Source organism: Sycon ciliatum, chromosome 9, assembly GCF_964019385.1.
Source record: "Sycon ciliatum chromosome 9, ocSycCili1.1, whole genome shotgun sequence".
NCBI classification, from domain to species: Eukaryota; Metazoa; Porifera; class Calcarea; order Leucosolenida; family Sycettidae; genus Sycon; species Sycon ciliatum.
This window is the reverse complement of record NC_088651.1, coordinates 15568457-15591588: the sequence shown is the minus strand read 5'-3', so window position 1 is coordinate 15591588 and position 23132 is coordinate 15568457. Positions and strand designations below refer to the sequence as shown.

Sequence of the window (23132 nt, the reverse complement as noted above, 5' to 3'; positions counted from 1 at the left end):
CGGAGAAGAGATGGCTGCCAAGGAACATTTTGAAGACTGCACTGACGGCCCGGCGCGAGCCGCTCGCGCGATCGCGCAGTGTCGGAAAGTACATGTACTTGGACTGCCTTTCGAGTTTATTTGGTGCGCGACTGCGCGGACGGGATCAGAATGATCTGCCTGCTGCAACGCTTTGCCCTGTGTCTTAGTTTTGGAACAATGTTCATGTACATTCATTGCTTTCTTTCTCCAACTCGGCGATGCTGCGTTGCTGGACCATGAAGACTCCAAGACCAACTCCAAGCCGACACCATGTGATGTTTGTGTCACAGGTATCATACAAGTGCAGTCCATGCAGTACGAAAAGTACCGATACGAGTGACATAAAACAAGAAAACCATACCGTCAGTAAGTCCCGATAGGATCGCTTTCCGTAGCAGGTGTACTCGTTGCTGGAATACTCCTTGCGGATCGAAGCAACTTTGCAAACAGAACGTCTTCCTCCTGAGAAATACTCCACTCACATGATTCCCACGGTCGTTGTTCTGAGTATTGACACGCGAATTCAAAGCGGGAATACTTGCACGCAAGCCTTAGACTTCCACTTACCAGTAAGTTTGCTGTTGTGACTTACAACTAAATGGAAGTCTATTTTGAAAGGAGAACGGGGAAAGAGAACATCGCCGTGTCAAAACAAGAACGGTATCAGTGAAGAAGAAACTCTGTTCACAGAAACCTGCAGGTCTTGATCACACGTAGCTTTGTAGCGCTTGTACAGTTTTGTATGCAAACAATGCATTGAGAACCACACACGTGATCCAAAAGAGCACGCGTCGCGCATGCAGTCAAAAGCAAGATGGCCGCGATGTCGAGAGCTGATCATGATACCAAGTGCGACCCCTAAAAGTAGTTGCGACTCGGGAGTTTGAATATTGCACAGTCATGTTATAGAACGTGGTCGATGACGTCGATATGACGCTACAGTCCATTCATAAAAAGATGGGTCCTGGCTCTGGCGAGCTCCCGTATTTGGCGATTTTTCGTGATTTCATCGTACACAGTGCAGTGCTGCGAACTTTGAAATTTGAAAAAGGGTCCAAAAAGGGTGCCTGAACTGGGGTTCGAACCGCAGAATGCACTGTTGCAGGCGGGGTCAAACGGCCTGGATTTTGATGGTTTTTCCCAATTCAGTGCTTTTGGGGCAAAACCTGGCCGAAATCCTATTCTTGCTATGGCTTGCTTTTTGGACAAAAAAACTTCAGAAACATAATTGGAAGAGGATTCCATATGGGATTGCAGAAAAAAATTCTAAAAAAACTCAACGTTTGACCCATTTATGGCCAAAAGCTAGAAGTTCATTTTTTTCTGAATGGACTGTAGAAGTGCGTAACAATGACAGCATACAGTACATTGTGTGTACGGAAAGGGAGAAGGAGAGGGAGGAAGGGAGATGAGTGCAATGACGTATGGCTTGGTTAATCAATACTGCTAGGAGAAAGCGGGTACGTACAGGTACACCAGAAGCAGAATACAGTCGTACAACTAGAAAATTCTTGCATGAGGGATGTACGGAATTGCCGGGGTGTTCAATCTCCCGAATACACGTGGGTAGTGGATTCCAAACGGATAGACAATGGAATAACATAATAATTATGTTGATGGGAGTATCTGTTGAAGAGTACTACTACAGTACTAGTATGACTGTATAAGCCCTCAAGCCAAAGGCTTTATACCTGTATCTTGACCTGTATCTTGACAATAATACCAGCAGGTACAGTTCAATCTGAGTACAGTACCCGCTTCAGGTCCCCAGCCCCCGGGCCAATAGTACTCAATAGTAACAATTGTAGGGAAGTAACAACACCTGTCTCATGCATGATCAAATTCAAAGTATGTGAAAAAACCAATCGACCTGCAAAAACTACAACATATTGCAGAAACTCGCACATACTAGTACCCGGTAGGCGGTAAGTCCAAGAAAAGTGGGTCATAACGACACTCCACATGACTTGCCAGATACACCAGCGGTTGAGGACTGGGAATAAACCAGAATTTCCAGAAATAAATCAAAATTTTAATCAAACTGAGCTACTTGCATGGTTTTGATAACAACGGTTTCAAGGTTTTTTTAAACCTTTCCTATTCCCTCGACCAGTGAACAATAAAAAAAACTTACTTTGAGTAAAAATCAAGAAGAAGGCATAGAGAACTATTGTAGCAGGTTGTTGGTGGAATGGTGCTAGGCAGGGAGAAAATCAAGTCCAGAAAGTCAGCAAATCCAACCACGCCGGAAAATGGCGGCAATAACAAAACAAAAATCCCAGGATACTCCTAAAATACAGGCTGCAACGTGCAGCTCGGACCAGCGGGCATTTCTAAGAATATAGCAATAAGAAAATGATAAAAAAGGCATACTGGCCCGTTGAGGCAGAGTCGGTAAGGATTACTGGAGGGGAAATCCCCGAAACAAAACTGAGCCAGTTACGGTTTCAGCTCACGTCAGTACAGGTCAGCAAGAATCTGGTACACATGCACGCACACACACACACACACACACGCGTGCGCAACAGCAACCCTTCGCGTGCTAAAGAGACATGGGACGGGCGTGTGCAGCGGGTGACACCGGTGTCACCAACGAGTATGCAGCTACATGCAGTACAACATGATCACAGTTTGGTGGGTACATCCGCAAGCCATCGGGAGCAGACTGTGTCATCACATGACACTGCAGTCTGCAGTACACGAGTCTGCAGCTACATGTAGTAGTACAACAACATGAGGTCAGTGCATACGTACAGTCAGACCTCGCACACCACCACACCCATTCGTTTTCCACAAATATCCGGATAGGCGAGGGAATCGGATAATCGAACACACATACATGTACTGTATGTATGCATGACATAATGTAAGTCAGTAACCAACGGTTGTCTTCCGGATGGCGAGGGATCCGGATAAGCGAGGTCTGACTGTATTGACAATCCCATTGAGCACAGTGTATCATCACATGGCAGTACAGTACAGTACAGTACAGTACAGTACAGCACAGCACAGTACAGTACAGTACAGTACAGTACAGCACAGTACAGTACAGTACTGATCAATGAGCTCCCAGTGTATCATCTACAGTCCTGCTCAATGAGCTCCCGCCAAGCGAGTCAGTGCCACGCCGGGCACTGTGCAGCCATAGATCTGCGAACACTGGGTGAAGGCCATTCACTTGATTCACATCAGGATATCAAGCAGCACTGTGCGTAGAATGGTGTCACACGACAGCTCTCTCTCTCTCTCTCCCCTCTCTCTCTCTCTCTCTCTCTCTCTCTCTCTCTCTCTCTCTCTCTCTCTCTCTCTCTCTCTCTCTCTCTCTCTCTCTCTCTCCGGAACGAGTCGACGGACCACACGCGATGCAGTCCAGCTCTCAAGTGCGTTCTGTATTGACTTTTTCCACCGTGTGGCTTGGGCTGAACTCGTAGACACGCATATCAACAGAGCGTGCGCCAGCGTCGCCAATAGCCGCATCGCCCTCCACTGTCAGCAAGTGGTAGGTCTCCCTTGCACTGGATTGAATATCTACAGGGCTGTCACGCTCTCCCTCTCAGGAACGAGTCGACGGAGCACGGGCGCGATGCAGTCCAGCGCTCTAGTACGTACTGTCATGCCAGCCCTGCTACTCCGCCACCAGACATCAGTGTTCAAACAGCAGCCGTGAAGAAGACACTAACGTCCAAGGCAGCGTGTCATCGCAGCAGCTACACAAACTTCTTGACGACATTGGCAATGACGGCCACCAGCCAGGGCACCCGGTGGTCGGGACGCTGGAACGTGCTCTCGTCAACGCTCTGGCCAAACGAGAAGAGATAATCCGCTTCCTGCATTCGCGGTGCGTTGCAGCACAACACGGACAAGAAGGAAAAAGCAAACAAGGGAAATACAGATCTAGTGCAGGCCCAGCGAGAATGAGACGGGTAACTCAACACATTCTGTAAGTCGACAACAAATGTTCGGCCTCCCAGGGCTAAAACACATTTCGGCTGCAACACATTTCCGGCCTGTACTGCTGCTGACTGTATGCACTGTCATACTGAAGCTTGCAAAACAAAATTTCGGCCGCAACAAATTTTCGGCCAAATATGATCAAATATGATCCTTGGTCCTTTCTCTTCGTATAAAGGCCGAAAATAGGCGAAATTGTTGTCTGACAGTAACTGGTAGGTACCGCACTTCCCCAATAAGTCACATCCGATTATAAGTCACATCCGATTATAAGTTGCACCCCTGTTTTCAGGTTCGAGCAATAAGTCCTACCCCCTTCTCTGCCCTTGAAGGCCAGTGTAGAAAGGTGCGACTTATATTCGGGGAAATACGTTACACCAACAGTAGCACGAGTGCTGAATCCCGTTGCGAGATCAGTGTCCACAGCCTGTACTACAGCACATGTACATGAAAATTCATCAGGCATCCCTGATGATGCCCTCCTGGGTGACCATTTTATACAATTTACTGGACGTGGCGTAGTCAAGGACCGTTCGTGTGTTGTGAGTTGGGTGTACTGAAAATACTGCAGTCAATGCTCAGTTGAGTCACCATGAGTTGGGTATACTGAAAATACTGCAGTCAATGCACAGTTGAGTCACCATGAGTTGGGTGTACTGAAAATACTGCAGTCAATGCACAGTTGAGTCACCATGTGTACATTGCTGTGCTGTGCTTGGTGAAATCCTAGCCTGTTCGTTCTTCGGCGCCCGACAGTGTTGCAGCCAATATTCACATTGAACTCTTTAAACAAATCTCGACAACTTTCTTTATCCAAACCTCATTTGCTTGAACAGCTGCTTTTTTCTGAGACTGGAACTCTCAACACAACACACACCGCATACCTGCTTGAGTTTTCGCCGAAGAGAAGCATTCTTTGTGACCATGGCAACCTGGAGTTCCACATCACGACATGTAGACCTGTAACCTACAGATGAGAGAGAGAGAGAGAGAGAGAGAGAGAGAGAGAGAGAGAGAGAGAGAGAGAGAGAGAGAGAGAGAGAGACAGAGAGAGAGAGAGACGGAGACAGAGAGAGAGAGAGAGACAGAGAGGGAGACAGAGAGGGAGAGAGAGAGAGAGAGAGAGAGAGAGAGAGAGAGAGAGAGAGGGAGAAAGAGAGAGAGAGAGAGAGAGAGAGAGAGAGAGAGACAGAGAGAGACTTGGGCCAAGGGTCGTTATAACGTATTTTATGTACTAACGAATTATCTAGTATCCGGACTTGGAAACAGTTGCATAGACCACGTTTCGCCAGGGGATTTCAGAATTACAATTTAGTATTTACTAACGGGGTTTATGTACTAACCGGACTCGTTGTAACGACCACCGGACAGGTGGTCGCCTTATCCGAGCGGTCGCCTTGACAGGTTTTATTGTATTATGGTTTATGTATAGTGGAGTCATTGTTAAGAGTACATAAGCCCCCAGGAGTGTGCAACTCGACTATGGGTGCTGTCCTGACAGAATTTCAAGTTGACGTCACCTTTATGATGCAATGCGAACTGTACACGCATTATCAGACGCATCCTGAACCTGTGCTGGACAAAGCCCCATTCGACCCTGTACAAATTTGTGCAAAGAAAAACGTGTGATGCGTTGACGCTCCGTAAAAAAATGTCGTAAATCACTGGTGCAAGGAGCATTGCATCAACCAAATGATGTCAACTTGAAATTCTGTCGGACCAGCAGGGTATGCGGGAGTTGCCCACTCTGGGTGGGGATAATGTAATCTTGGTCACCATGCATACACTCGTATGCTGTACTTCGTGACATTCTAGCCTGCTCGTTCCTCAGCGTTCCGTTCTTCGGCGCACTGCAGTACTGCAAGCTGCCCATACAGAACAGCTTTCACCAGCAGCAGCAGCACCTCCGGCCAGCGTCGATACAGCAGCGATTTTGCAATTTGTTTTTTTTATGGTTCGAGTGAATTTTAGGTATCAATGGGAACAACCCCACACAAGGATCAGAGAACATGCAGCAATCTTCTACTGACTTACCGAAGTTTGGAGAGCCGACCATTGTCATATCGGGAGTGTCCGAGTTGACGGGATACAACCACAAGCCTGTGCACGCACACCCACCCACACACACCCACGCACACCCACACACACACGCACAAACACACACACACACACAAACACACACACACACACACACAAATACGACAACAGAAAACCTTGCAAGTGAGCTGTCAATCGCAGACACACTGTTGAAAGGAAAACAGACAGACGTAGCAAGCTGTGCAGGGATTGCACAGTGGAGCAGATTGAAACACACCATAATTTTACACCATTGGAAAAGCTGGGGAATGAAAATAGAGCCTTATTGCAATATTAAAATTGTTATCTCCACGTCGAATATTTGAATGACAATAGCGTTACCTTTCCCATGGAACGTCCAGCCATTGCGGAAGTACTCGGCCATGTGTACGGTATCCTTACAACCGCTTTGGCATACAGCCTGGTAGAACAACTTGCAACGGTGCACGTAGCCGGCTGGGATAGAACCACGCGGACCGCGCGCTCCGAGAAACCCGTTAGCCTGTACAGATTTGCATGTTAGACGCCACATACACACAAACGCATGCGGGAAAGACGGTTCAATCCGTGGAAGCTACTGCTTGGCCCATCAGCGCAGCAGAGAGAGAGAGAGAGAGAGAGAGAGAGAGAGAGAGAGAGAGAGAGAGAGAGAGAGAGAGAGAGAGAGAGAGAGAGAGAGAGAGAGAGAGAGAGAGAGAGAGAGAGAGAGAGAGAGAAGGAAAGAGAGGGAAAGAGAGAGAGGGACAGAGAGACAGAGAAAGAGAGAGACAAAGAGACAGAGAGATAGAGAGCAGGAGGAGGAGACTGAAGCAGGTACTGTGGTGACAATGACACCATCCAAGACTGGATGATAAACCAGGCCGGCTTGATCATATATTATCACACTGCTAAACACACCAGGGAGATACTCAACGATTGCGCTCATTTCACCATGCCGTCATCTGTGCCAGGAACATTTTTGTACAGTCAGCTGGCTATGGTTGTGTGCTGTGTGCGTAGAGTGTTGAACAGTGCAAGAATATGGAGCATCAGCAAATCGAATTTTCGAGTGAAATTCGAGAATCGTCACGACAGGCACTCAAAGAGTCAAAACTAGAGCTTCTTTCGACCGAAAAAGGCCCGCAAACAGAAAAGTAGTTTCGAATACAGCTCGTGTGCTCCATGTACATGAGCAGTGGGCTTGCACGGAGCTCCAGTACTGTAGTACATGATGGAGCGCTACTCTTATCTGCGTGCCTGCACAGCGCACCAGTGCAGTACATGGAGCAGTAACTGCTGCTGTAACTCATACCTTTCCTACTTGGTAATGTGCAACAGGCATTGACTGTACCTGTGGAGATGCCAGTAAGATTTCCGTAAAGTCAGTCTGGTCTTGGCCACGCTCTAGTAAGGACTTGGAGTACTCTGGTGTCAGGTTGAAGTACCCCGACGCCAAGCGGAGACCGTAACCACGGGAACGGGACAGCTCCAGGAGGCGGCGGGTTGCCGTCTCGTCGTCTTGGATACCGGCCGGTCCGAGCTGCAGCAGCGGGTATAGTATAGTGTCATCGTCTGGTTGCTGCACGGCCGGGTTGTCGAGACGAGTGGCTGATGATGATTATTAGGCAGTGGAAGCCATATGTACATACAGACAGACAGACGGAGGGACAGACAGACACGCATGCACAAGCACACAACCACGCACGCGCGCCCACACACACAGACACATACGCACAAATGGATTATTCACTGATCAAAGTGATGAAAGTCACTTGAAAATCTTCGCTGTGCCCTTTCCCAAAGCTGGTCCGCAACTTTTCATCGTTTCGGAAGAAATCGCAATCTTGCAACTTTCTTCATCTTCGCGCGGACTGCTACAAGTACAGTCTGTATCGGCTATAGAGTGACCGGATATAAGAATATACATGTATCGGCTACCGTGATATTGGTACGAAATATCAAAAAGTTGGTTTGCGCCTTGGAGAAGTGTTGGAGCTGGATGTCAGGTTGCCGAATGTCTCAGTACTCCTTGTCAGTTTTGTGCCATTTTGTCGCACTCGCTGACTGTATACGATCTGGTTACGTTGGTGGACAGTTTGTCATAACTCACAACATTTTGTCCTTTTCCTTTCTTCATTAAAACGTATTTTATCCAGTAAAAATATCACTATACCCAATATTATCGGATGTAATGATATATCGGATATTATGATGGCAACAAAGAATCAAAACATGCATAACACACTATATTATTATCGGCTATAGTGATAACTTTAACCCTTTATTACCGGATTACTTGCACAGCATGCACCAGAATTACGAATTTCAGCACAATTTCCAACTTCACCAGGTCATAACTTTGGTCTCCTTCACTTGATTTTCACAATCTAGGGCTCGTTGGAAAGCTCTTGGCGAGAGCTACGCCTGGGTACCAAGCTCCATTATCCAGTCGCCACAAATCAGGCGCGGTAACACCGCAAAGTCGTCTCCAAGTCTGATATGCAAGCAAATTCGTCACATCAACGCCATTCCACTCTCCTTCATCGCAGAACGCTCAAATTTGTTTGAGACGATTCAAACTTCAGCCGACTACGTCATTATCATGTGCTTAGTCGCTCAAAGAGCACACGAAAAGGGATTTCCCCCAAAAATGGCGAAGTGATCGATCAAAAATTTGAATTTGCCGAGATGAGAATACGGCGCGCGATATCTCTGGCGTCCGACATCGTAACTCTTCGGCGATTGTTGCATTGGATAGCTTGAAGTTTCCACTACCAAATAGACCTTTCGATTGTTGAATTCGCACAAGAAATGATGGAGTTACGAAGATATTACTGGCCTACAGACTTTCGATCATATATGATCGAAAGTCTGCAGGCCGGTGATAAAGGGTTAAAGGGGAAGTTAAGGCAAAAATTAAAATTTCACCAGTTGTAGTCTTCGGGGTGCTGAGTCGAATGGTCTTGGTCCGAGGAAGCTGCGACGCTCCCTTCCTACTTGAATCCCAATCGAACTCGCGCACTTCCACCGAAACTGGGTGACTGCGCCCTACTAGATGGGGATTTGTATGCAAAATGTCACTAAAAGCGCCATTTCGTTCTTATAAAAGCACGGATGACCGCGATTGGCCCATATGTTGTAGTCTTTTGGACGCTGAGTCGACTGGTTTTGGTCCGAAAAGGCTGCGATGCAGCGTTCCTCCTTTATTCCCAATCGAACATGGTTGAACAAGCGGTCACGTGGTCCTGGGTGCCCAAATCACCTGGTCACCACGCCAGCAGGTGACAACTTTCACACCAAGGTTCAACTCGAGTTCAACTCGAGTGACAGGACTGCACCCAAAAAAGGTCAAACAGGCTAGTAAGTTGTACCCTGCAGGCACGGTGACCAGGTGACTGGTGTACGCAGGAGCACGTGACCGCTTCTTCAACCATGTTCGATTGGGAATAAAGGAGGAACGCCGCATCGCAGCCTTTTCGGACCAAAACCAGTCGACTCAGCGTCCAAAAGACTACAACATATGGGCCAATCGCGGTCATCCGTACTTTTATAAGAACGAAATGGCGCTTTTAGTGACATTTTGCATACAAATCCCCATCTAGTAGGGCGCAGTCACCCAGTTTCGGTGGAAGTGCGCGAGTTCGATTGGGATTCAAGTAGGAAGGGAGCGTCTCAGCTTCCTCGGACCACGACCATTCGACTCAGCACCCCGAAGACTACAACTGGTGAAATTTTAATTTTTGCCTTAACTTCCCCTTTAAAATACATGTTGCAATAATATCAAAGGCCCTATTTTTTTACTTTCTTCACGTTGCTTATTTTTATAGTGATACATGTACATGTACATAACAGAATTTTTTTATGGAAATGCGGGCACTGTCAACTATGCAGTATGCTCATTTGTCCAAACGCCATGCTGGAAGTATTTCCTTGCCTTTCATGTGTCGATCGAAAAAAAAAAGAATTAAGAAAGAAAAAAATCGATCGTATCGCATATAGTGATGAATCGGTTATAGTGATAAATCAAAAGGGTACGCCATAGCCGATACAGACTGTACCTGGCAACTTTTCCGCTGCCTTGGCCCCATGGCATGGAGGGCAAAAGGTCACGTCACAGACTGCACGTAGGACAAATGCATTCAGATTTCAGACCCATTTCAGGGGCGCAGCGGAGACCTCTGGTGGCTGTGATACGTGCATTACAGCATTCCCCAGAGTACATAAGCTACACTTTAAACACCGGTGTTAGGTACCTCCTCCCGTACATTCTCCAACCTTTGCCAAGCTGGCCTGCATGTACCCCGTACTTACCCTCATACTCACCTTTTGTTCCGCTGGCCTGGGTAGCTACTTGCTCGCCCCATATTTACCATAGCTACCAAGCCCCTTTATCTTGCATTCTCTCTCTCCCTCACTCGATCTCTCTCTCTCTTCCGTAATGCAGTCGTTCGTCGTTGTCTCCGTCTCTTCGTCTCCCATAATAAATGTCGTTACTCCTACCTGTCCCAAGTTGTTCCGTTGTGTGTGGGAGTACGACTCCTTTTAGTATCTCAACACCGGTAATTCAACCAAAAACAATTTGGCGTGGCGCATCCAGTGCATCACTGTGCAGAATTGTAGCTCACAGCAGGAAGAAAACGGGTAAAGACTTGCCTGTAGCTGAACGCCTGCGCGATGGATTGCAGCGAGAGAAGGTTGCCAGGTGTTGGATGGGTGAGACGTTCAAGAGAGGCTACTGACCAACACACACGGCGGTGGTAGAACTGGGAGATGCTGAACCAAGTCGGCGTATACTTTGCTGACATACTACCATTTCTTCGAGATCAGCCAGGTACAGCACCAGCAGCAAAAGCAGCAAAGTTGCTGGACCTCGTCGAAACACCGCACAGTACAGGGCACGTGCAATCCATCGTCAGCTAACCGCTTTCATCGACAATGCATCGTCTGAGTGATGGCCGCCTAGCACCTTGTCGGGCTCATGGCACATGCAGTCCGTTGTCAGCTAACTGCTTTCATCGACATTAGCAAGCACTGTGCGCAGGCAACTCATGCCCTTGAGAGGGACGGCCCTTTTGTCCCGTCCTTCTACGAGACCCATCAGTCCGTAGCTACTGCTCTGATCCAGAAAGATTGGCCAAATCTCAAGGCAACTGCTCGAAAAATCGGCAAAAAGATGCCATACCTCCAACAGCAGCACTTGTCGCTGAAACCCTGCTTGGAGCACAACCGGCCATTACATGTTTTTTTGTGGAAGTTCAACGTAGACCTTCATGCTCGGCGGTGACAAAGTTTCGCAGGGCACGGGTTTTTTACCCCACTGCCGCTCGGTCCCTTGACATAACGCTACACAAAGGAAAGTAAAGGCTTTTTGTTGTGGCTCAGAGTTTCATGGTAACAATCAATCATCAGACAGCCGAGTATCCGTATCCGTTATTCATTGAGGTAGTTTCATTGCATTACGCTGAGAAATGTTACGGAAGTGCAATGCCACGAAACTACATCAATAAAGAGGTTCCGGAGGAAAATTTTTCTTACCAGATACGTCGTTTTCGAGTTGTGAACTGTTCCGGAGTACGGAAATTATGTGTGTTGCTGTCATTGCCTAGGTTACGATCGCAATCATGTCATACTCCCACGCCATGCCTTTTTATTTTGAAAAGCTGTACCCGAATCATAAGTTCCCCCGTGAAACACGATGTTTCTTGTATCAAATTTGTGAGCGAAAAATACTTCTGCAGTCGACGACGCAAAATCTCCCTTTCCATTCCCTCTACTAGTGCATGTTTGAATTACTTTGTGAACATATGCATTCATATGTTTACACATGACTTTACTTACTAGTTGACTCAGTTAGTTGTGCTGCGCCACAGCGTTGTCTGTTTCCACTCCTTTTCGGTTATTCTTGTGAATCAATCATTGTTTGCACAAAAAAACGTGCTCACTGCGATAATTATTAGCAATTTTTGAGCTTAAACACACGGCGAGGAGACAATAATTTGATAACCGCAATCAATAAAACTAGCTGAACCGACATTTGTGTACTTTATTCATGCAATGTAAAAACGGTGGAGACGATGTGCAATAAAACGATGAAAATATGAAGAGATGGTGTAGGGAAAAAAAATATGGATTCAAACAAGTTTTCGTACAACACTCATCAGGAATCGTCGTTGTACTAAAGGACACTGAAACAAAAATTGGACTATTACAGAAAATCTAAGTTAGAGAAATAACACTAAGAGCAACAACAGTGAAATTTACAAGTGTGAATTTTAACAATCAAAGCGAGAAATGAACAAAGGAGAAAGGAAGGAAAGACAACGTGATAACACATAACAGCAGTACAATACACCTAGAACATTAACGGCCAAGCTTGGCCGCACTAAACACGACACGTTACTTGAACAATTTCAACCCAATTACACTATCTTTCTGTACACACAAAGTATTCCGACTCTTCGTTCACTGTATTGTGCCGTGGTCGTCATGGTTATGGACTACAGTTAAAAGTGTTGCAAGCTATCTATCAGCGTCTGTACAAGCCTAATTTGTGTGTACAGAAAGATAGTATAATTGGGTTGAAATTGTTCAAGTAACGTGTCGTGTTTAGTGCGGCCAAGCTTGGCCGTTAATGTTCTAGGTGTATTGTACTGCTGTTATGTGTTATCACGTTGTCTTTCCTTCCTTTCTCCTTTGTTCATTTCTCGCTTTGATTGTTAAAATTCACACTTGTAAATTTCACTGTTGTTGCTCTTAGTGTTATTTCTCTAACTTAGATTTTCTACAATAGTTCAATTTTTGTTTCAGTGTCCTTTAGTACAACGACGATTCCTGATGAGTGTTGTACGAAAACTTGTTTGAATCCATATTTTTTCCCTACACCATTTTTTGTTTGGATGAGGGGGTGACGTTCCTCAGGCTCCTCTTGGAGCTCAATGTCTTCTTCACTTCGAACGCTTGCGTCTCAACGTAATGACAGTAGTACAGAACAAGACTTTGGTGTGGGTTCATTCAATGTCCGCGGCTTGTCGTCAAGCCTAAAGAAACAGCAGCTTGCTGATGACCTTCGGAAATACAAAATTAAAATTTGCAGTTTGCAAGAGACTAAAATAAAGGACGGCTGCGACGAACTAGCTGGTGACTACAGGATACTCTGCTTACCAACGGCGAACAGGCATTATGGGCTTGGGTTCGCTATTCACAACAGCCTGTTTGAACGTATTCATCGGATATGGTCAGTATCAGACCGAGGAGCTGCGATACAAATCAATTTGTCCAAGAGAAGTACTTTATCTCTCGTCAATGTGTATGCGCCAACGGCAACCCGCGTAGCGGCAGATGATGTCCATCTCGACGAGTTCTACTCAGCGCTCGGAGATTACCTGGGTTCAGTAAGGTCCAGTTCACTCGTTCTCGTCGCTGGCGACTTCAATGCCAAACTCGGCCAGAGGGATGACTCAGGCGGCTCGTGCACCGGACGATATGGTCGTGGACGTCGTAACTACAGCGGAGCTATGCTAGCGGATTTCTGCGAGTCGTTTGGTCTCTTTGCATGTAACACTGCCTTTCAACATCCAGCTAGGCATCTGACAACCTGGACAGGTTGGAGGCACAACCCAAACGGCGGTTGCTCTATCCCTATATACAATCAAATAGATTTCATCTTGTGTAGCAGCAATCAGAAGCAGATTTTCACAGATGCCCGATCCTATGCTGGGACACTGGTGAAATCAGACCATCGGCTCGTTGTTGCACGCGCCCGTCTGAGCAGGATCTATGTTCTGTGGGCACATAACAACAACAAAAAAAGAACCGCAAAAGCTCAGAAGTTTCAGGTTCATAGATTGAGCGAACACACCTGCCGGCAAAACTTCCAGTCCCAACTCACCCATCGGATCGCCAACGGCGCAGTAGACACATCCACACCGGAAGCACACTGGACATCGATCTCGTCTTTCATCCAGCAAACGGCAAAGAATACCATTGGACTGGCACAGCCCCCAAAGAAGCAACAGCGTTTCATGGATGATCAGCTACATTCCTGGTCGGAAGAGAAAAAACGGTTACGACTGCTGATAACTACAAGTAGGGATCCACAACAAGTGGCTGATCTGAAGCATCGGCGGAACACCCTCTCACACCGAATCCGGCTGCGAGCAAAGGAACTAGCATCGAATGAGCTGGACGCTCGGGCGAGGGAAGTAGAAGCAAAGAAGGATACAGCACAGATGTTTCATGCAGTCCATCTACTCCAGCGACAAAAACAACAGCCTATCACTGTGCATGATGAAACGGGTAGACAAGTAATACAGCCAGTCTCAGTAGCCATCCAAATCACCGACCACTTTTCTAAGCTGTACACACCGGAGCCTGGTGCACTGTTGCTGCGGCGACCGGGCCTTGCCGACCAGGATTGCGCTATTCAGTACCGCCGGCTTGAGCGGCCCATTTCTGAGGCAGAGGTGACACAGGCAGCTGGAAAGTTGAACAATGGCAGGTCAAGTGGCCCAGATAACATGCCAGGGGAGCTGCTAAAGTACTCACCTGCCCTCGTCTACTCCAATATCGCCCAGGTCCTCAACTCTGCCGTCGAGACAGGCCTGCCCCTGAACAGCATCGGTAGTGGGTCGCTTATTCCGTTACAAAAGCCTGGCAAATCAAGGGGACCAGTCGCTCACCTACGGCCCGTGGTTTTACTCACAGCGCTCAGGAAGATTCTATCATTGACTGTGCTGCGGAGGATCAACAAGGACGTCAACAACTTCGTTGCACACACACAAAGTGGTTTCCGCCCCAGCAGAAGCACCACAGATGTTGTGTGGTCATACCGATGGTTGGCGGCTCGATGCCAACGCTATCGCTGTGCGCTGGATATCCTAGGCATTGATATATGTCAAAAGCGTTTGACTGTATAAGCAGGCCACGGCTCATCTCGGTGCTGGGATCGTTCTTGCAGCCGGATGAAATCCGAATGATCAGTTACCTCCTCCAGGACACCGTACTGCGGGTTGTACTCCCATCCGCTAAGGGCCCGTCATTCCCCACTCTCCGCGGCACACCCCAAGGTGCCTCGTTGTCTCCTGTTCTTTTCATTGTGTACCTTGAGGGTGCGCTGCGTGATGTCCGGCCTCTTCTTCTACCACGTCCCCCTGCCGATATCTCCCTGGGGTTACCAACTGAAACTGCCTACGCCGACGATGTGGATTTCGTGACTACTGATGGTGAGAGGCTGAGGACCCTCCTTCCAACCATATCCAACAAGCTCCTCGAATGGGATTTGAAAGTGAATGAGACCAAAACAGAGCACACGCACATCGAACGGCACACTGATCGCAACGAGGAGGAGTGGCGAACCACCAAGAAACTCGGGTCCCTATTAGGTGATGCTGAGGATATGCTACGGCGACAGCAACTGGCAACTGTTGCCTTTGGTAAACTCTGGACGCTGTGGATCCGTAGGTCGCTAGTTTCGGAGGATCTCCGCATCCGGCTCTATAATGCCTTTGTACTCCCTGTACTCTGCTACAATTGTGCAACATGGGCACCAACGAAACAGCAGCTGAGCCGTATTGAGGCCTTCCACCGAAAACAGCTGCGGGCGCTAATCGGCATTGTGTTCCCGAATCGGATTAGGAACGAGAGGCTCTATGAGCGTACCGGCGCGGTTCCTCTCGGCATTATCATCTTGAGAGCTAGGTGGAGGCTCTTTGAGCACGTCCTCCGGCTCCCGGCTGACTCCCCACCATCACTGGCCATGGGAGCGTACTTCGCAGAGCCTCGTCCAGCGGGCTGGAGGGGACGACCAAGACACACACTACCAACGCTACTACAGGATGATGCCAAGCGGATTGGACTTTCCTTGTCAAGCAAAGTCGATCTGGAGGCGTTCCGTGCTCTTGCTGCTGACCGAAGCGGTTGGGTGGGCATCTGTGCCCGAGTAGTGTCAGCACCCTAGTTTTTGTCTTCTTTTCGCATATTTCTTCTTTTTCTGAAACTGTTGTGGTCTTTTGTATCTATTCGAAGTGGCTTATGCGAACATTTTTGGCTGGTTTGCATGATTTGCATGCCCATTAATGCAGCTGCAGGCCATGCTGATGTCTACGCGAACAAGCACATAATAATAATAAATAATATTCTTACATGACACGTGACCGTATCCTAGGAATTGTCTAATCACCGCCTTTCCCGCCGCGGGCATGATTCAGCCATCATGCCCGCTGCCCTTGGCAACACTGACGTCACTTCAGGTATGATTGACAATCATGCCCGTGGTCAAGTGGCAACGAGATGTAGCCAATAATGTGACAAGGCGCGGGTTTTGAAGAAAGAAGTGGAAGTGCATGTAGAAAGGAATGCCGCTTGTCTTCTTGACTCTTGTTACTTCGTGTGTTCTGGCTGTGACTAGTGCAGAGTGACTTTTCGCGGAACTGTGCTAGTCTTTGGCTTGTTTCAATGTTTGAGTAGGCTACGTTCCGTGCCTGCGCAAAAGTGCGCATGGGTCAAGTAAGAAATCCAATCATACACGGTCTGTCGGGCTTGCTGGCTGAATCATGCCCTCGCTCCCAGCCCTCGGGCCTACGGCCCTTGGGCTGGGAGCTCAGGCATGATTCAGCCATCAAGCCCTCCAGACCGTGTATGATTATATACATATTAAACACCATTTCTTCATATTTTCATCATTTTATTGCACATCGTCTCCACCGTTTTTACATTGCATGAATAAAGTACACAAATGTCGGTTCAGCTAGTTTTATTGATTGCGGTTATCAAATTTTTGAGCTTTTGTGAAAAAATTCAAAAAACGGATGTGATTTCTTCATTTGTTTGGGCATGATTGTGAAAGGCATACACGTACATGTAAGTGGCGAAAAATTTGGCATCTTTAGGAAAGGGTTAAGTGAACCAATGAGCACGGCAAACACACATACACACACGTACACACACACACACGTACACACACACACGCACGGAGATTCAGTCACCGACGGTACGCACCTTGGCCGGCGCCCGTCCTGGTATTGCCGAGAGCATCACTATTGGATGACGCTGTTGAGTGTTCTGGTTGCGATACTCCGAAAAAGCTAGTGTCGCCTTGCGCTGATGTCCGCAGTGCTTTCAACGCGGCACGGAGTGATGCATAGAACTTTCGGCGATTTCCGGCGACAAGAGGGTCAGGTAGTGCGTCGCTATCAGTTGGCGACGGCTTCGACCCAGCGCACACCTCACCAAGCATGGCCATCAGTTGTTGGCGAGTCTGGCCGGAAAATTCCAGTACGTTGTCGCCACGCAAGCTGTACGAGTGAGTTGCGACCGTGGCAACAACAGACGTGAGGTAGTCGGCAAGGCGCGGTGCGTCTCGGATCAGCACAAACCTGTCCTGACGCTGGTGAAAGTAGTCTGCGCTCAGATTGGCACTGAACAGAAACATGTACGTACAGCCGTGAACGCTCGTTCGTGCACACACAAGCATGCATGCACATACGCACACAAACACACACACATACAAGCATACATGAACACACGCACACACGCACGCAGGCGCATACACACACACACACACACACACACAAACACACACACGCATGCACACAAACACACACACACACACACACACACACACACACACACATACATACACAAACATACACACACAAACATACACACACACACACACAAACACAAACACACACACACGCACACAAACAAACAAACAAACACACACTTTAGAAATGAGAGGGATTTCGTTGAGCAGCACCGTGTGTCATTGCATAAAGGGCATAAAAAGTGGACCCGGCCCTACCCGCCCGTATGCAGACTCGTGCAACAAGCAAGTGGCACCACCAGCAGAAACGACTGACTAACAATGACATCATCACGACATAAGCCCTCTTGGTATGACATCATCACATGACACAATCTCTCAGTATGACATAATCACATGACGCAGGCCCACGCCGCATGACATTGTCATCACAACCGGTGCTGGATAAGCGTCGGCCCGCTGGGCCGGCCAGACGGCAGGTGAACCTACCCGCTAAGCATTACGTCATTGTCGAAGATGTAGATCTTCATGTGCTGCAGGCTGGGCACCTCGTTGTACTTGTGCGGCACGAGCCAGCGGATCCAGTTCGGCAACTCCGGCGTCTGGTACAGCGCCACGTGCAGCCTGCTGGCAGCGCTGCATGCCCGCTCTGCGCAGCTGGGCTCAGCTAAGGTGCTCTCAGTTTGTACCGGCGGCCTTGCATTCACCGTATTCAGCAATGGTGCTAGCATGGTGCGCGTGTTAGCAGAGCCACGACTGCCCCGGCAGCCATCGACCAGGACCAGTGCACGGAGGTTTGGGTTGGAGGTGAGGTTCTCTGCCAGAGAATCGACCTGAGAAAAGTGTGCGTGGGGGGGGGCGGGTGCGTGGGTGTGTGTGTGTGAGAGAGAGAGAGAGAGAGAGAGAGAGAGAGAGAGAGAGAGAGAGAGAGAGAGAGAGAGAGAGAGAGAGAGAGAGAGAGAGAGAGAGAGAGAGAGAGAGAGAGAGAGAGAGAGAGAGAGAGAAGAGAGAGAGAGAGAGAGAGAGAGAGAGAGAGAGAGAGAGAGAGAGAGAGAGAGAGAGAGAGAGAGAGAGAGAGAGAGAGAGAGAGAGAGAGAGAGAGAGAGAGAGAGAGAGAGAGAGAGAGAGAGAGAGAGAGAGAGAGAGCATATAACGTAATGTCACACAAAAGATACATGCTTATTCCTGTGAACTTCCGTATGAGACAAGCGTTCATACAAGACACTGCGGTGTGTGAGTACTTGAGATCAGGAAAGGAATACTCAAAAGCACACACAACCATCCGAAGGTGCCGCGTTGGCGGCACAAACTACCGCATTTTAAGTAAAAGCCGCCCCTCCTATTTTTTTTTCCAACGAAGTAGTTAATACAGACATCTATCCTATTTTACCGCCGTTAATTTGATCATCGGAGCATAAGCCGTAACCCCCTTTTTTGGGTGAGTTTTGAGTGTTCAAACTTCAAAGAGCCGCCCATGCTCCGGAAAATACAGTACAGTTGTGCCCACTGAAATCCTATCCACAAGGCAGAGCTGGCACCCTGGCAGTTCCGATAAATCATTGTACTTGTGCATGTGTGTGTCCAGCCGCATTTCATTTGTGCCACTTCCAGCGCGTCAAGGGTCGTGCAAGCTGAGGGTGCCAGATATGCACTCTGGGTCGGATTTCACCGAGCGCCGCTGTACGCCATTGGGCAATGAGCTGATGATCGCAAGAGCAGGGCGACAAACCCTCACACACACACACACTCCATGTACCATACCATGTATTGGGTATTGCACTGCACTTGCTCACTGCCAAAACTGGTCATGTGGGTCTCCCTGGGAGAGGAGAAAGAGACTCAAAAGGAACCTTGGAAAGATGACTCGAATGGCTAAATGTACTGTATTGTACTGCACTTGCTCATTGCCAAAATTGGTCACGTGGGTCTCCCTGGGAGAAGGGGGGAGAAGAAGTCAAAAGGAATCTTGGAAAGAGGATTCAATTTAGTCCTCTTTTCCAAGATTCCTTTTGAGCTCCTCTCCTCTACACACACGCACACGTGCGCACACTCACACACTCACACACACACACACACACACACACACACACACACACACACTCACAAACACACACGTACACACACACACACACACACACACACACACACACACGTACACACACACACACGCACGCACACGCACCTACACGCATACGCACCTACACGCACGCACACACACACGCAGGCTACATGTGATAAGGTGTAGCTAACTTACCAAAGCCTGCTCACGCTCTCCTGTACCTAGGTACAGCGATGCCAGGACCACTCGCTTCTTGGCACTGCGCACACCATTCTGCAGGGACATCGCAAACATCCACACACACACACACTCAGACTCAGACATGCCTATGGCGGAAGCGATGATAGCGAACAGCTATGTTGGACATAGCAACTTGTGCTGGGATTACACCATTCAACAGCTTGCAAGGCTGATGAATTGACCCCCACTATTTTTAGCCTGGTATCCACCACACAGCTGATTGAAGTGGCTTTTTTTCTGGCCAGTGAATCCCTATATAATTTTTTCATTTTCCTTTTTTTTTACACACACGCCACCCCACACATACTCCGGCATACACTGGCTGTTGGTCACCACCCAGGAGAATGAAAGAAGAGCTAGGAGAATTAGAAAGAGAAGAAAGACGTGTGCGACCATAATCGTCGGGAATTGAACTCGCAACCACTCGGTTGGAAATCGACTGCACATACCACTGCACCATATGGGACACACACACACACACACACACACGCACACGCACGCGCGCGCACATGCACGCACACACGATTATTCGTATATTTAGCGCCAAAGCCCGCCTGCTACATTCAAACCACGACAGTGGCTATTCCTGCAAATTAGAGCTACAGGAAATCCCCTGAGATGGCCATGAAAGAAAAGCACATCACCACGTTGTCAACCTAATCACAGTGACACCTGCGCTAACGGGATGCTCTTGGCGCAATGGAAACTGTCCTGATATGACAGGATTCCGGTTTATCCAGGGAGGCAAGTTCGATCCACAGCACGTCAGTGCATGAGAATTTGTCCAGTCAATACATGAATCCGCTTGGTACAGGGTCCGGCGAACACCCAGGTGTGTTGTATGCACACAAAGTTGGAATAGCGTTCACAACGCGCAACAGGGCAAAGTAACTGGTGTGAGCAGCGCTGCATGACTCCATGTGTGTGTGTGTGTGTGTGTGTGTGTGTGTGTGTGTGTGTGTGTGTGTGTGTGTATGTGTGTGTGTGTATGTGTACGTGTGTGTGTATGTGTGTGTGTGCGTGTACATGTGTGTGTACGTGTGTGTGTACGTGTGTGTGTACGTGTGTACGTGTTTGTGTACGTGTGTCCCATATGGTGCAGTGGTGTGTGCAGTCGATTTCCAATCAAGAGGTTGCGGGTTCAATTCCCGACGATTATGGTCGCACACGTCTTTCTTCTCTTTCTCATTCTCCTAGCTCTTCTTTCATTCTCCTGGGTGGTTACCAACAGCCAGTGTATGCCGGAGTATGTGGTGTGGTGTGTGTGTGTGTCGAAAAAGAAAAATGAAAAAAATGAAAAAATGGAAAAATGAAAAATAGGGATTCACTGGCCAGAAAAAGTCACTTCAATCAGCTGTGTGGTGGATACCAGGCTAAAAATTGTGGCGGTCAATTCATCAGCCTTGCAAGCTGTTGAATGGTGTAATCCCAGCACAAGTTGCTATGTCCAACATAGCTGTTCGCTATCATCGCTTCAGCGATGGGCAGGTCTGAGGTACGTGTGTGTGTGTGTGTGTGTGTGTGTGTGTGTGTGTGTGTAACGTGATAGCTATTCGCAAGCAGCAGTGTCCTGACCAGTATGAAAGCCAGCACTGTGCACTCATTGGCTAGGCATCAGGCACCAGGCGCTAGCAAATGGGTGGCGCTAACAGGGCCGATTTTTAAATGCGGGAATTGTAATATAGAAACAGTGTGAGTCCAGGTGTGTGTTTAGCACCATTTGCTGGTTGTAAGATACATGCGACTCCACTTCTAACGAAGTCACATACTTTGAATTTCGTTATAGAGCGAACTGTTGTCCATGTCCCAGTTCGAACCCAGTGTATGTGCATTTCTGTTATAACGAACTCTGGGTATAAAGAACTAAGCACAATGGTGTTCGTTATATCAGGAGTCGACTGTAGTCACTAGTAGAGTTTTCAACCATCCGTATAAACTTGCCCGCCACCGGCCATCATTAGAACGAAGATTAGAAACTGTTGGCTTGCTTCAAAAAAACTGCGCAGCGAACAGATCACTGAACAAGGCTTCGTGTAGGTCGGACTCATGGGCTCTCCTGATGTCCTGCACTGTGCATGTGACGACAAATTTCCCCAAAACTAGAGTATTTTTTTATTTTCTCAGCGCAAGACGACAGAATTGATCGCTTGGCAAGCAAACCGCCTTGACTACTAATATCTCAAGAAACAACACACCTGTACAGTACGATAGAAGTCAATGGGCTCGCGTAGCACCTCCACTGTATCACCATCCACGGGGAAACCAGGGGCGTGATTGCTAAGAAACTCGTAGTCGCCAGATTTCGTCGTGGAACCAGATGACGGCTGGTGGCCAGTGGACATTGCAGGCGAGTTGAGTGATGACGAGCAGCAACGACAGCAAGAGGATGGAACCACCCGCACCAGCCTAGACAGGGCCATTACAAACTGAACGCCATGTGGAATTCTCCTTGTACTTTCTCAAGCATTTCGATTTCATCATTCAAATCACGGCTGATTGTTTTGTTGTTGTTTTTTTGTTTTAATTTTTTGGGTGACTTTTTTGAAAAGCGCCTCGCGCAGCCTGGCCGGGAGTTCCCCTAGGCCCTGGCCCGGCCCCTACAACTCGAGTACGAGTACCGTAAACTACGGTAAAGTACCGCCAGAGCGCCCCATGCCATCCACTGATCATCCTTTCGTGGTCGTATTGTGGAGGTGGTCTGCTGTCTGTAGGTCATACGACATGAACCTTGTCCTTGTACACAATAGCACGTAACTCGTTTTGCAGTCAATCCGTACCTTCGAGCGGACACAAGCTCCACACCAGGGAGTCGTCAATACCGGTATTTGACGACTCCCTGCTCCACACAAAACCTCATGATCATACATCATGTACATAGGTGGGTAATCATGCAGTTTAGGGTCCCAAATTATTTCGCACTTTCCCAGTGTTCAGTGTACTGTCACACGCGTTTTCAGTGTACTTTCACATCATGAACTATATTTTCATGAAAACATGTGTACTTTCACTATGCTTCTTCTTTTCTCGTGTCAAAGTTTTGTTTCCTTTGTCAAAGTTTTGTCTCCTTTATGGAAGTTCTTCTTTGACTTTGTGGTAATGGCTGGGCGTCCCGGAGCGCTGATACGCATTGTCCATCAGGCACACATTCTAAATGATCATGCGATTTTGATGGAGAAGTGGACGGTGTTCACACTAGCGCCGATCTTTTCTAGAACCCAACTTGGTCAACTGGAGTTCCTTGCCGCTCGGCGGTGTATCAGCGAG

At 48.0% G+C, this 23132-nt stretch overlaps 1 protein-coding gene across 1 annotated transcript; it reads right to left on the bottom strand.

Annotated features, from left to right (window-relative positions):
* Positions 1-2007: 2007 nt before the first annotated feature.
* Positions 2008-22353, bottom strand: LOC135824490 (CDP-diacylglycerol--glycerol-3-phosphate 3-phosphatidyltransferase, mitochondrial-like). Its single transcript, XM_065337224.1, has 9 exons — positions 22064-22353; positions 19824-19901; positions 18059-18402; positions 17023-17441; positions 7379-7635; positions 6391-6550; positions 6007-6072; positions 4857-4939; positions 2008-3848 (listed from the first exon to the last, which is right to left on the bottom strand). The coding sequence occupies exons 1-9, from the start codon at positions 22286-22288 to the stop codon at positions 3729-3731; spliced, it is 1752 nt and encodes a 583-aa protein (XP_065193296.1). The 5' UTR covers positions 22289-22353; the 3' UTR covers positions 2008-3728.
* Between the last annotated feature and the right edge of the window lie 779 nt (positions 22354-23132).

What these genes read in the sequence shown, in the direction of transcription:
- LOC135824490 (XM_065337224.1), bottom strand. Translation starts at nt 22,288, where the DNA reads ATGGCCCTGTCTAGGCTGGTGCGGGTGGTTCCATCCTCTTGCTGTCGT. An exon ending in ACTTCTATCGTACTGTACAG is followed by an intron (nt 19,902 to 22,063) that starts GTGTGTTGTTTC and finishes ATGTCCCTGCAG; the next exon opens with AATGGTGTGCGCAGTGCCAA. An exon ending in GAGAGCGTGAGCAGGCTTTG is followed by an intron (nt 18,403 to 19,823) that starts GTAAGTTAGCTA and finishes CACTTTTCTCAG; the next exon opens with GTCGATTCTCTGGCAGAGAA.